At 39.5% G+C, this 15,593-nt stretch overlaps 1 protein-coding gene across 1 annotated transcript; it reads right to left on the bottom strand.

Annotated features, from left to right (window-relative positions):
* Window positions 1-5,506: 5,506 nt before the first annotated feature.
* LOC102805527 (cadherin-5-like) lies at window positions 5,507-14,760 on the bottom strand. Its single transcript, XM_085498940.1, has 6 exons — window positions 14,739-14,760; window positions 9,916-10,127; window positions 8,403-8,582; window positions 8,095-8,203; window positions 7,129-7,265; window positions 5,507-5,608 (listed from the first exon to the last, which is right to left on the bottom strand). Exons 1-6 carry the CDS (start codon window positions 14,758-14,760, stop codon window positions 5,507-5,509), a joined length of 762 nt encoding a protein of 253 aa, XP_085355066.1.
* Between the last annotated feature and the right edge of the window lie 833 nt (window positions 14,761-15,593).

Below are 15,593 nucleotides of genomic sequence, written 5' to 3'. Positions count from 1 at the left end.
ATAAGTCTCTCCGTGTCACAGTTTACTGAAATAAAATGTCAACATTATCAGTATCCAGTACGACAAGGTATGTACTCCCGGGCGGACATCCGGATGTTTCTACCACCTGGCAAACATCACGGTGAAAACAAATGCCGAAAACTGCACTTTGGGAAAGTTATTTTGACTTCCCTGAACAGTGTAACAAGATAACCCCTACGTATGCAAAATAAATAAATTTGGTTGCTCAAGATTACTTCAAAGTGGTGATGGTACTGTGGTGCGCGTCTGAGCAACGTAGAACCTTCTGCGAGAATAGCGCCAGCTGTAAGACAGACACTGAGGGCGCAAGGGATAACTATTTTTAATATAATTTTTTCAGTTAACCGCAAACAAGTTCCGTATTGTTGCTGATATACCTAGTGAATGGAAGAATACTTATACCACTGACATAAGAAAACATATACATACAGTGTATGTGGAAATGTATGTGCTTTATGTAGGATTTATTAATCTCATTTTCGCAAACAAATTCTTAGAATACATTAGAATCCCTTCCTGAAATCCTGACTTGAATCGTTCACTTTCCAAAGAACGTATAGATTTCATGATTGCAAATCTGTTGTTCCCACCAGAACTGGTTCAAGTTCAAATACAACAGATTATATGCTTAGAATGACAGTCCAAATTGTATGTGTCCAGTTCAAATATAATATACACAATTGTGAAATTGAGATAGTGATTAACACATTGAAACATGATTACTTTTACTAAATTATTTTCAGTGACTTGACACCCAAAGAAAAAAAAAAGAATTTAAATTTAAATATGAACCACTTTTGTACATCTATTTCCGTAACGCCATAAGATACAGCGTGCCGTAATTTTGCGGTATTTTACGGGGTATTTTCATCCTACCGTATTAGGAAATTCGAATTCCAAATATGGAATGATTATGCGCGTTAGTGTCCTTTAATAATTAAAACAAACATGGCTGCCACCAGAGTTTGACCGGACTTCACACAAAGAAGTTTGCTGATTCTGTTCTAAACATTTTAGATGTCGGCATACCTATGATGTGTTCTTGGAAACAAAAGATGTATAATAATAAGGATATTACGAGGATATCTCAAAGTTTGCTCTCAGATTTGTAGTGCCTTTAAATTTGTCCGCAATTTCAAAATATTCACTTACTTTCCTCGGGGTCTTCGATGACGTCATCAGTACTAGTCACGTTAATATAGGCACTTGCATAACTGTAAACAAATATGAGCAACACATATTATATTTTTTATAGGTGAGAACCATACAATAACGATACATAACGCCGTTTTTTGGTGCTGCTGTTAAATATACATATTTATGTGTCTCTGTCAATAAAACAACTTATGAGTAACATTGTAACAGTATGTCACAAGTAAGTGCTGGTTTCAGCCTCTAGTTCAAATAAATCTTACCCTTGCTTTGGACGTATACCTCCATCCGTGGCTATCAATGTTAAGTTGTAAAACCCCAAATCAGGTTTGTATTCAACACTTATAACTCCAGTGTTTTCATCGATATGAAACACTGTCTGTAAAACAAGTGAAAAAAAAGGAAACGGCAGTTTATTCAAATACTTTTGAAAACGATGTACATGTTTTACTAAGGAGAAACTGCATGACAAAATAAATCACGATTCGCCCTCTAACGATTACTACAATGAAGGGCGCAACTCAAAGATTTTCAGATTCAGCGTCAGATTGTCAACGGTTGGATGAGGGATACAACGTAAACATGCTCGGCGTGATGCATTTTACTGAATACATTTGTATCTGCAGGCTGACATGTTTGTATACACCACCATGACAAAATAGACAAAATATTGCTTGTACCCCATTTTTGACCAGTGTCGTATTGAAATTATGATCGAAACACGCTGGTTATGCAATTTCAATATGCTTGGCCCTCTATGACAGAAGCGCTCATGACGTGTGACGGAAATGGGGTAAAATCCATGGTACGAATGTTCAATGTTCAATTGTAACTTGCACTGAAACGCCATGCTGTTTGCAAGGAAAACAATACAACCGCATTGAGGCTGTCAGCATCCTTTATTTTACGTTTTGCCATATTACCTCAGGCCCTGCAAATAGCAGTTTGCGTGAAATCATGGGAAGAAACGGTGTCCATTGCCGTGTGATAACTGTCATAAAGGTGATTGACCGGTCATACTTGTTTACAAATCTGGAAGGACAATTCGAATCTACGAGGCGTGATTGTGATTTACATAACAAAGGATAATCACAATTCACTGAGTTGCCTACGTGAGACCGTTGATGGCAAGACCACATTCTGATTGGCTCATGTGAAACCCAGGTGGTGTTCCTGAATCTGGATCATTTATGTCTATAGATGGGCTATACTGCGGACAGTTTTGACCATCATTTAAACTGTGTACCCTGTGTGTAGCTACTGCGATATTGTGAGACAAGTGATACTGGTTTCAACCTTCATTCTGTGAGGCTTTCTGAACTGCTTTTTGATCTCCTGCTCTCAGCGGTGCCCTCCAGAATAACAGCATTCCTCTGTGTCAGCATCCTTTATTTTATGTGTTTGTCATATTATATTAAACATGGGACGAAACGGTGCGCATTGTCATGAGATAACTGTCATAAAGGTGATTGACGGTCATACTTGTTTTCTTGTTTGGAAGGACAGTTGGAATATACCAGGTGTGCTTGTGATTTACATAACAAAGGGTGTTTACAATTTTGGAAGGAGAATTGGAATCTACCAATCTACCAGGTGTGCTGTTATTTGAATAACAAGGGATGTTTAATGTCTACTGAGTTGCTTACGTGACACAGCTGCTAGCAAGATCACATTCTGATTGGTTCATGTGGAAACCCAGGTGGTCCCACTGAATCATGCCTATAAATTGGACAGACTCGGGACAGTTTGGGTCCATCATTTCAACTTGGTGTCCAGAGTTTGCTGCTACGATATTGTGTGACAAGTGATAAAAGCTACAACCATCATTCTGTGAGACTTGTATGAACTGCTCTATGATCTCCTGTTTTCAGTGGTGCCCTCCAGAATACCAGCGTTCCTCTGCAAGCAAGACTCCTGTATTTCTTTGTTGTTGTGTTGCAGAAGTCATTGACTGTCGTCCATTTCTACATCCTGGAACTGTGAGTTATCACCAATGCACACTTCCCTAAGCAACCTCCTATTTTAGTGACCTTATTCATTATATTTGTCTGTGTTTTAGTTATTGTAATTATTTTGAGAGGTATTAAAGCCAGGCGCTTTAACTCGATATTTTGGTGTATGTGTATTTAATTTCCAGTACTAATGTCATGTCTACCACATACTAGCCGTAAATGAACCCCCTGTCCAGTGTGGGTTCTGTGGGTGGTCCTCTCAATTGCAATAAGCAGGTCTTACACTGTGAAATTTTGTTGTCAGAAGAGTGTTTGTAACTCTGATTTGGATTGTGATTCTGATTTGGATTGTATTGTCAGTAATCCCTTGACTAAATTGACTGTTTTGTAACTGCTCAGGTCAAGAGAACACGGTGTTGTTAGACCATCTTCTACTGCTAGGTAGACATTAAATTGCTTTATTTAATACTACAGGAACCTGATTTACACCTTTTCAAGCATTGATATTGTTATTGAACTCGAAGAGTTAGGTAGTAGATTGGGGTATAAGGGGGAAGAGCTGACTCAATTTGTGAGGGTAGGGCGTGAGAAAAGAGAGCGTGACGAGAGAGATGAGGGAGCAGCCAAACGTGAGGCTGAAAGGTTAAAAAATCAACGTGAAGCTGAACGCGCGGACAGAGAACATGAGGCAATAGAGAAAGAACAAGACTGTGAAGAAAAAGAGAAAATATGACAGCAAGAACTTTAAGTGTTGAGTTTGCGTGTGGAAGCTAATGGCCAAAATGGAGGCTTAGAACAATTGGCACAGTCCATTGTTAGTTGTAAGGGTCCAAAGCTACCTTTGTTTGATGAGACTAGGAACGAAATGGATGCATTTATTTTAAGATTCGAGCGAGTTGCTGCAACTCAGAAATGGCCGGGTGATAGTTGGGTTATGAATCTTAGTGCATTATTGACAGGCAAAGTTTGGTATGTGTTTTCTGCATTGTCTGCAGCAAAGTCCATTGATTACAATGTTGTAAAGGCAGCTTTATTGAAGGGTTATGATATGAATGAAGAAGGTTATATAAAGAAATGATTTATTAGTGGATAGTCAATTGACTGGGGAGAGTCGTACCTGTGTGATCATAGATGGTACATGTCGGAAACCCTAAGTAGCTAGACTATATATAGATGCACCCTTCTATGTTGGTGAGGTTGAGGCACTGTGTATAAGGACCCCAGTGTATGATCTTATAATTTGTAATATTAGTGGAGCTAGGGAGCCCAATGACCATGATATTGGTTGGAAGCTAGGTTTAGCTCATGAGGTAGAGCATGGTGAGTTTAGTTTGTCCTAGGGTGGTGAACGTAGTACTCCCTCGAGTGATGGGATTAGTATGCTCTCTGGTGGTGAAGGTTGTTGTCCTTCGGGTATTGAGACTAGTGTTCTCTCAGGTAATGAAGGTTGTACATCTATTACTAGTCAGGCCAGCATGCCCTATATGAATGAAGGTTGTTCTCCTGGTATTGAGAAAAGAGTATTTTCAATTAGTGGGAGTGGTTGTGAACCCTCCAGTGATTCTAGTCAGACTAGGACTCAGAAGTTAGCTGAGAAGAAGCCATTACATAGGCTTATAGTTCCTGAGTTTAAGGAATTGCATAAAAAGGTTGATACTAATGGTGGTAAAAAACCTATTACTGTGGATGCTGTGCGGGAGGCACAGCAGTTTGATTCCACATTAGAGCGTGCTAGGAAGTTAATGAGTACAGGTGAGTAGTTGATCACAGGTCATAACAATCGGGCAAGGTTTGTGATGAATAAGGGGCTAGTGTATAGAGAGTTTCAGTCACTTCATGTTGATAGAGGATGTGTGTGTTCCCAATCAATTAGTTGTACAATTGTGTTACCGTGATCAAGTATTAGCACTTGCTCATGAGTCAGTTATGGCAGGTCATCTAGGTGCTAAGAAGACTACAGATAGAATAGCAACTTAATGTTATTGGCCTGGTATGCAGAATGATGTTATTAGATATTGCAGGTCATGTGATATATGTCAGAAGACCACTCCTAGGGATCGTGTCGGCAAGGTTGAAGTTCCATTTCAAATGATAGATCAGTCCAGCGAATGAGATAGGTCATAGGTACATTTTATCTGTTGTCGAGTATGATTCACGATACCCTGAGGCTGTAGAATTAAAGAAAATTACTTCAGAAGTGTTTGCCGAGCCATTAGTCAGTATATATAGTAGGCTTGGTATAACCAAATACGTTTTAACTGATTTAGGGACACAGTTCGTATCCGACATTATGAAGGAAGTGAGTAGAGTGTTGTCTATGAAGCAATTAGTAACAATTCCATATCACTCAGCACGTAATGGTTTGGTTGAGTGGTTTAATGCTACTTTGGAAAGTATGTTGAAACGTATGTGTCAAGAACGGCCCAAGGATTTGGATAGGTATCTTGACCCGGTACTTTAGGGTTTTCTTTCTTTGATCTTATCTATTGCAGAACAGTGAGGAGTTCAATGATGATTTTACAAGAGTTGTGGACAAAGGAGGCCACTACCCCAGAGGATAAACTACATACCAGTATGTCCTGGATTTGCAAAATCGGCTTGAAGAGACATAATTTGGCTCAAGCTGAGTTCGCTAAGGCAAAATGTAGATACAAAAAGTATCATGATAGGAAGGCCTGGGATAAGAAGATCCTACTTGGTGACAAAGTGTTGGTGTTACTTCCCACTGACCATAATAATTTGTTGATGCAATGGCAGGGGCCATATGTAATTAAGAAGAGAGTGGGTTTTTGTCATACTACCTCAAACCTTGCAAATGGAAGTGTGCATGGAATCATGGAAAGAAACAGTGTGCATTGCCATGTGATAACTGTCATAAAGGTGAATGACTGGTAATGCTTGTTTTCAATTCTGAAAGGTCAATTGGAATCTACCAGGTGTGCTTGTGATTTACATAACAAAGGGTGTGTACAACTTTGGAAGGAGAATTGGAATCTACCAGGTGGGCTGTTATTTGAATAACAAGGGATGTTTATGATCTACTGAGTTGCCTATGTGACACAGCTGCTAGCAAGATCACATTCTGATTGGCTCAAGTGAAATCCCAGCTGGTGTCACTGAATCATGCCTATCAATTGGACAGACTGGGGACAGTGGGGTTCCATCATTTCATCTTGGTATCCCATGTGGGCTGCTACGATATTGTGTGACAAGTGGTACAGGCTACAACCATCATTATGTGAGACTTGTATGAACTGCTTTGCCCTCCAGAATACCAGCGTTTTTCTGCAAGTAAGACTCCCGTATTTCTTCGTTGTTGTGTTGCAGAAGCCATTGACTGTCGTCCATTTCTATGTCCTGGAACTGTGAGTTATGACGATGCACACTTCCCCAGGCAATCTCCTATTTTAGTGAATTTATTCATAGTATTTTTTTGTGCTTTGTTACTTGTAATTATTTTGAAAGGTATTCAAACCAGGAGCTTTAACTTGATATTTTGGTGTATGTGTATTTCATTTCCAGTACTATTGTCTTGTCTACCCCATACTAGCATTGAAAGAACCCTCTATCCAGTGTAAGTTCTGTGGTTGGCCCACTCAATTGCAATAAGCAGGCCGTACACTGCGGCAGAGGGACTGTGGAAAACATCCCCGACAATATCGTTCATCAACAGTATTACCAGACAACTTCAAAACTGTAATACGCGTATTCCGCGCATTGTTTTTCTTCAATATTTCAATACAAAAACACGCAAACTAAAACAGGACAGACGACTTACAACAAAAATACTGTTTGCCAACATTAGCAACTCCCAAGGAGTTCTGGTTGCTTGTTTCCGGTCTCCTTTTGAACGTCTAGTGTAAGACAAAGCTAACCGACACTCACTATATTGTAACAGATGCTATCAGGACAAAGCCTAGAATACACACACTAACCCATGGTCTATGAATGTCGTCTACAACATAAGCACACGGTTGCGATTTTATCGTAAACGTATACTCACCCTTTGATTAGGATGATAAATGCTGTACTTGACTGTGCCATCAGGTCCCTTGTCTTTGTCGTAGGCAAGAATTGTACAGCCTTCCGTCAGATTAGTGCCTATTGGTATGTTACTTGGTATCGTGTATTCATACACAGCTGCGGATTTCATGTACATATATATATTGAGCGCCAACTTCATCGAATATTGCGCATGCGGCAAACGGCCACAGGATGTCATTGTTTACAAATAGGCGTCTACCCATGAGGCTTAAAAGTTTACGTTTTTAAGGTGCGTTGTTATCGTCGCCTGGGACTCAATTCCCGTGCATGCTCAGTTGACGACCTCGCTTTTATATATAACCACATAAAGATGTCCCAATCTTACCGAAATATTGTTCTACGCATAATTACATGGGCAAAAGGGCGCAACGCCGCGGCCATCTTTATTCAAGGAAGTACTTAAATGTATAAAGTCGGCATGTAGCATACTGTATATGCTATGCTTTCAGTGTTCACATTTCAACGATGACAAATTGCCACTAATGACACATGAAATGTAATTAGGAATAACAACTCGAAAAAATATCGATCGATAGTTACAGCATTTATTGTTGTTTTGATACGATAGCAGCGCAACCAAACGGCAGGTTTGTGATGTGATTTCCAGTTGGAACCAGCAGGATTTTGAATGGCGAACTAAAAAAGTCCATTCAGAGCGAGTACTCAACCGGTAAACATGTAAATATTGTCAATACATCGTAACTGATACGTAAATTACTTTCACGGAATACTGGATAACTTTCATTCGGGCCAGGCGTATACTAGTACATCGTAACTGGTTCGTAACTTATTTTCATGTAATACTTGATAACATGAATTCTAATCAGGCCATTACATTGTAACTGATACGTAACTTTCTTTCACAGAATACTTGATAACAATCTTTCGAATCAGGCCTATACATCGTAACTGATATGTAACTTACTTTCACAGAATACTGGATAACATTCATTTGGATCAGGCCAATACACTTCGACACGCACGTGACCATAATCAAAACTTGCGACGCTTCCATCGGTCACTTCAACAGCCAACTTTAAAAACAAGAAACCGATGCAATACAAAACATTACGCTCAGTAAGCTTAGTGGGCGAAATGTCATCATGATTGATGGATTTGAATCGTCGACTTGAAAATGAAAAAAATAATAGAACATTACCGTGTAACATTTTCTATGTACGCTGTATTTGCATCTGAGATTACAGCGACCCAATCACTATGTCGGTTACTTACATAATGCTCAGCTTCAATTATATTTTCAAACAGCTTTATGGTTGTAATCACGCCATTGGTGGAATTTATTTCATAGTATTCATAATCTCCCGTATTAGAAAGGAACGTGTATTTTAGTTCGCCGACTTCGTCCTCATCAGTAGCATTAACATTTATAACAAACGTTCCTATTGCTGAATCCTGAAATATTCAACAACACCATTAGAATCTTTCCGACCTCAGCCCTCTTAAGGGTGCTACTAAAATGAATAAGACTATTACTGTAAAAGACGTCTTTTCAGCTAGCATATCATTTTAGCTAATTTAACTAATCTGTAATTTCGCTAATTCAAGATGTCGCTAATTTAGAATAAAATATATTCTCACTATGAAATTGTTGGCATTTTAGCGAAATTAAAGCGCGGTAGTCGTCGGGCTGCGCATGTGCGAGATATATGGGTCTCATATAAACAAAGATGGCGACTTTGACTGTTGCGCAGAACAACGAGTACGAACTGAGACGTTTCCAAGCTTTATTTAGGTAATTTTCATGTGATTGGAAGTTATCGAAAGCGTCACCTGCGGTAATCAGTGCAAGTCGCGCCCAGGTCAAACTTCATACTTGTGATTTCCATTTGGAGAGCGCATTGGATTGTGGGAAAATTAGTGTTTACCAACACAAATGTCGAACATGCGTAGTGTGACTATTACCGCGCTTTAAGATTTTGTTAATTCATGTATTGAGTCAAAAACGATAAAATTGAATTTCAATGTTTTTCACAGTATCCTTTTTATTTTCTTAACGTTTTTAGGTAATATATAACATAAACACGAATTGTGTTGTCATTGAGTGCACATGTGTAGTCGAGGGAATGGTGGATTATTGATGTGATACGCTTACCAACGCCCCGTGTTCCATGAGTTGTACAGGCCGTCTTATAAGTTGTTTAATTTACAGGAATATTTACATGTATATTTAAGTACAACATCATCAAACACAGCCTGACATGTAGGCGTGAGTGGCGCCCTCGCCGGCCGAACGACTTCACTAACTCCTGACCGAGTAGTGTAAGTCTTCGAATTCGCAAAGTCCACGCGACCTGGCCAGGCTACAACCGCAACAGACTGTATCTTTCCTGTGCACGGCTCACTTGTAAACAGGGAGACAAAACCGTGCTTGCATTGACAGTAAAAATCACAGACTGTTTTCAAGAAGGTGTTAAATATTGGGCGGAAATTGCCAGCACCTTATCATACATTATGTCAACAAATAAACTGCCTTGAATGGTTACTCTTTGATGGATGTCACTGTCTGACGTTCCTGCAATTTGATTGGTACCGATAAAAAATCGTCGAGGAAGTGAAAAACTACATCGTTCTTTCAGGCGTGTGTTGGGTTTGGAGCACCGCAGAGGGCGCAACTCACGCGACCTTGTCAGGCTAAAGCAAACATTATTATCATTTTAATTCAGGTGTCACTTAACACAAATTTATTAAATTTAAATCTTATATTCGGTTTCGCCACGTGACTCACATTTGGTATACGAGCCTTCATTTCACTGGGATCGACAACAGGAGGATTGTCGTTCTGGTCCAATATGCGGATATAAACTTGTGATGTGTCGTACATCTGTGGAGTCCCATAGTCAAACGCAGCTACTGTTAAATTAACAAACTCCTGCGTTTCTCTGTCTACATTAACGGTGGTGAAAATATCACCTGTGGTTTCGTTAATCAGGAAAAATCCTATAAGAATAACAAGTAAATGAAGTAAAAGTGACAAAAGCGCGAAATGGTTGGATTAAGTCAGCCAGAAAAAGTAAGATTGATTATTAATTATCTTACTACAATGGTCGTGCTGTTTATGTCGCGTCCGAACAATTTTCGGTATCCAACCGTATACGCCCTTTGTGTGTGCTAATTGTAAAATGTATATGGGGTAGTGTGAGGTTGGAAACATGAAAAGAATCACATTCACGAGATGCACATAGACTTAGAGATGCACCGAGACTCCGTTGCTCAGAAAACCTAAAAAAATGTTAACTCTTTCTTTACGGTATTAATACAGCATTATTCTATTCTATTCTATTGTTGCATTCCCTCCAATCGATGATGAAGTGGAACGGAACACTTCTTGAGGGGCGAAAAGGGGATTTCTTTCTCCAAATGGGATCTCGGATGTCATTTGCGTTCTAGGTCTATGGGTTCTCATCAACCGAAGAGCAGATACAGGGTAGCGATTTCATGCTTCAATGTTTTTATTTACTTTTTCGGGAAGGGGTCAACATAATCCCGAATCGGGAAAGCTAAGTGTTATATACGTTTGCATAACTATTATTTTCATCGTAGAGGGCGTACTGTTGTTCGAAAAATTCGAATACAAAAGGTTGATGCAACATGTTTTTCCTACTGTGTCAGAGTGCGACACTGAGTGGCAGATTTTTCTTTGCCTCGTCTGTCAACGCTTTCTTTCTTTTCTTCGCCATTGCGTTAGAAAAAAAATTATTAGTAAAATAGAATATTGACTTGGAAAATAAAACGATTTAAAAGAAAGTTGTGCAAAGTTACAGTACTCCTTTCGCACAACCTCCCGCCCGCTTCCGCTTTCCAATCGCCTTTTTCTCTCGCTTTTGCGACCGCTTGTTTAATTCAACCGGACAATTTCCGCTTTTTTTTCGACCGCGCAAACCCCGAAATATCACCGCCAACCTGCTCGCTCGCGCGCATTTAAAATTCGGACTAACAGAATAATTTCCGAGGTTCACATTGTCTTATAATTGTCTTTCTGGCTTTTATAGATGTTGAACAGATGATAAAAGTTCAAATACTTTTTGTTTTAACTATATATAATTATATGCACGCAACCTGACCCTTTGACCTCGATTTTGGCGTGGACTGAATATTTTATTTTAAACAATATTCTGACGTGAAATACAAAATGTATTTCAACACAAGTACGACATGGTTGTCTGGGGTTTCTTTCCTGATTGTTGAGTCTTCGCAATGTGTTTTGTATAATTATTGTTGTTTTCCCCCGATGCTGAAGAACCGTAAAGCTAAATGGCAGTTACATACATGGGCTGAGTGAAAGAAAATATTTCTAAGCCTAAAATAAAACCTAATATTACACCTCTTTGTGTATTTATTAATTTTACATATGTTTGTCATGACAGTATGTTTGTAAATATCTAGAAAAATCTCGTCTTTCGTTGATAATTTCGATTGTTTGTTTGGAATGTCGATCCCCATTGGTTTCTCCATACTGAGTTTAGGAAGGGCGTCGATCAACACCGTGACAATCAGCCGAGAGAAGACAAACATTGACCGTAATTCATGGAGATCATGTCCGTAATTTGTGGGCTGAAACCCCAAATAATTAATCAAGTATTATTATTTTAATATATATTTTATTTTACATCGCAAAACTAAACCATGCCCAAAACAGAGCTAGAGTTGTTCGCGGTGAAACAACCGCATTGAAGACGATGCAACTTCAACTAGCCATTTCTTACCTTGAAATAAAAAAAATAAAAATTCGAAGAGCATCGGGGAAAATATTAATAATCATCCTTATCAATCGCTTGCTTTATTTTATTCGAATCCATGAAATTCACGATTTTTTTTACATTTGTTGGCAACTTCCGCGCTAAAAAAGATTGAAAATGTGGGTGTGGTTATTTTGCAAAGTCCTGTTGATAATACGGACAAATATGGTTCTGTGACCCAGTTCGTGCTCCGATCAGATCATATTTGACGCTAATTGAAGGGTCGTCGTACAATCCAATCACCGGCGTCGATTCACATAGTTGTTTGTGCTGTGACAGGCTTCAAAATTATTCGCTGAAAAACATATTTTGACAAACTGATGGAATTTGACCTTAGTTCAAAAAGAAAATACTAGGCTAAGATACATTAGAGCTCACGCGAATCAGTTTTCTCTGCAAGTTGTGAAATAAAGTAAACCAGAGTAGCGTCGATGATTTTCAGCCCTGAAGGACATTGAATTTTTCATCGACTGGCCACCAAATAGTTATGGCTATAACTAAATTTGACACGTTTTTCTTTTAAGCCCAATAAATTATTCATACATGTCAAGCTCTGTTCGATTTGTTCAGGGCATGTGGCCGTTTTTAGTCGAAAATATTTTTTGTGGGAACACTTTTGCGGTACGTATACAGTATAGACCGAGCTCATTCAATGGTCGTGACTTAATTTTAAAAATTGAATGTCAAATTTTACCAGACGTGGACCGATGTGGATTCGATATCGTTATTTTTGGAATTAATCACTAACATTTCCTCGTTTCTCTGCTCTGTCAAAAGGAGTTACCTAGGCGTTTTTCACGTAACTGTCTCATTAAAATAAAAATAAAAATATTATATCTAGAACAAGCACCCAAAACACGTAACAATAGGTCCCAGTTCAGTTGCTTTCACGATACAAGTGTAATACAGCTATTGGATTTGAAGTGTCGTTCAGAATGTAATAATAGTTAATACTAGTTGTATGTTCACACTTCACTATCAAAACCACCATTTCGACCACCCATGTGCCAGTTTTCAGTGTTTGGGCGAGCGGTCAATGTTTTCAATAAGCGAGCGAGCGAAAAAAAAACGCGATTAAAATGCGGTCGGTTTCCGGTCGGACAAGACCGCGTGGTCGGAAATTAAGCGATAAGCGGTCGATGTAAAAGCGGAAGGTTGGGCGAAATGAATACTGTATGACCATGTTTCTCCGACGAAGTCTCGACTGACAATAATGCTGACAATGGACGTTAGATAAACACGCATTGTTTGCAACTGGAAGCTTATCACCCGTTATATCAGAATCGTCAACAACAGAGTATACAGATAAGATTTTATCATTTAATTCCTTCCAAAGATAAACACTATGCAAATATCCACGAAACGGCAGTTGTAGTTTTTTCTGCTAGTGTTTTAAAACACTAATTTGAGCAACGTTATTTCGCAATTTCGATCTTTTGTAAACCTGGGGTGATGTATCAAGGTCTAAAGTAACCGTTTTATAAATTTTTGAAAAATCAAGAAAAAAGTGAAAATTTCCCTTTTCGCTACCTTAAGTTCCCTAAAATTATTTAAAGCGGGTGAGTCGTCACCTGCGCATGCGTCAGATGGCCATAGCGTGTCATAGTTTACAAATAAGCGTCTACCGTGAGCCTTTGCGTTTTTAGGGTGTGTTGTTATTGTCGCTTAGGACTCAATTCCCGCACGTGCGCAGGTGACGACCCTCCCTCTTTAACTTTTGCTTTTAACTCCCGTCATGGTCCACTACAGATTTTTGTTTTCGTATCAAGCAGCCATCCTTTAAGATTGACCTGCCCGCTTTAAGCGACTGTACTTATTACGTACCATTGTAATTCCCATCCGTGATGCTATAATATATTTGTCCGGCCGGCGTAGAGGAATCGTCTGCGTCATAAGCTGTCACTTGAATCACCCACTCATTATCGAGATTTTCCTCTACGGAAGTGTTGTAATACGATTCATTGAACACGGGGGCGTAGACATTTTCAGTCGCATTTATTTCCTATAACGAAAAGCATGATTGGTTGAAACTGTATGCATGATTGTGATTGGTCAACTACTGACTGTATTAACTGTGGTACTAGTATTTGTATTTCTGTCCTATTCCCGGGGCGGAGCTACGTCACAGAACGTACTATGTTGCTTGGACGCGCACCAGCGCACTATGTATTTCAGTGGGCATACACGAGCCGATGAGGAACTGAAAACAGCTGATGTCGAGAAAAAAAAAATACACACTCAAATTTATATATGTTGCTCATGTAGGGGTAGTTTTGTTACACTGTTCACACTGTACAGTTTCGAGGGTGAAATACCAAGATGTCACCAAGAATACGCACATAACAGTTGAAATAATGTCAAAATCGGGTTTTATAATTAGTTATGTCAATATGAGAGTATAAAGTAGACTTCGGTTAACAAAAAAATGTGTGTATTAAGTGTCAAAATATAACAAACGAAAGAATTGTTGTCATTGCATAATCGATGTATTTGTTTAATTCATGGTTACATTCTGTCAGTTAAACACTCTGATCCATTGTTAAGTTGTCCCACACCATGTCAACATAAAACTATTTTCTTGCTGTAACAAAATATTGAAATGTCGAAAAACTGACAGACATGTATATGCGGCAATAAATCTACTTTTAAAGCGGGGGAAGTCGTCACCTGCGTATGCCCCAGACGGCGATAGCGTGTCACTGTTTACAGACAAGCGTCTACCCACGAACCTTTGCGTTTTTAGCGTGTGTTGTTATCGTCGCTTGGGACTCAATTGCCGCGCGTGCGCAGGGGACGACCCTCCCTCTTTTACTTTTGCTTTTAACTCCCGTCATGGTCCACTACAGATTTTTGTTTTCGTATCAAGCAGCCATCCTTTAAGATTGATTCTTAATATTCCAACTGTAAACGAAACCAGTCCCGGACTAAGTTTCGGTTGAAAATCGAGCTTCCACGGTAACTAATGTTCTCGACAATTATACTTAAGGTGACCTTTAGTTCACTTTATCAGAATGCATACGCGTATATTATTAATATGTGACTATTTACAAAAACACTGCGTGAACATGGATTATTTTTTTGCTACATCAATATTCTAAAAGCGTCACAGTCGTCACGCCGCTTCGTATCTGTTATGAATCCCACATAACGTATACGACGAGCGCGAATAACACACTGTTTACACAAAATTCAAACGCGCTCAGTATGACTACTAAGGCGCACTTCGCGGCGAATGTAAGCACTGTATGGAGGCCATAGCGCTGCTTGTCGACTGTGACGTACTGCGTGACGACTGTGACGTACTGCTTGATGAATGTGACGTACTGCTTGACGACTGTGACGTACTACTTGGCGACTGTGACGTACTGCCTGACGACTGTGACGTACTACTACTTGGCGACTGTGACGTACTGCCTGACGACTGTGACGTACTGTTTGACGACTGTGACGTACTACTTGGCGACTGTGACGTACTGCTTGACGACTGTGACGTACTGCTTGACGACTGTGACGTACTACTTGGCGACTGTGACGTACTGCTTGACGACTAAGACGTACTGCTTGACGACTGTGACGTACTACTTGGCGACTGTGACGTACTGCGTGACGATCGACTGCTATGCTTTCAAATTTTGTTATACTTACGGTTATATACGATCCGTCAAAC

Source organism: Saccoglossus kowalevskii, chromosome 5 (assembly GCF_978046115.1).
Source record: "Saccoglossus kowalevskii chromosome 5, keSacKowa6.1, whole genome shotgun sequence".
NCBI lineage: Eukaryota > Metazoa > Hemichordata > Enteropneusta > Harrimaniidae > Saccoglossus > Saccoglossus kowalevskii.
The sequence above is the reverse complement of the archived record's forward strand: the minus strand, read 5'-3'. Positions and strand labels throughout refer to the sequence as shown.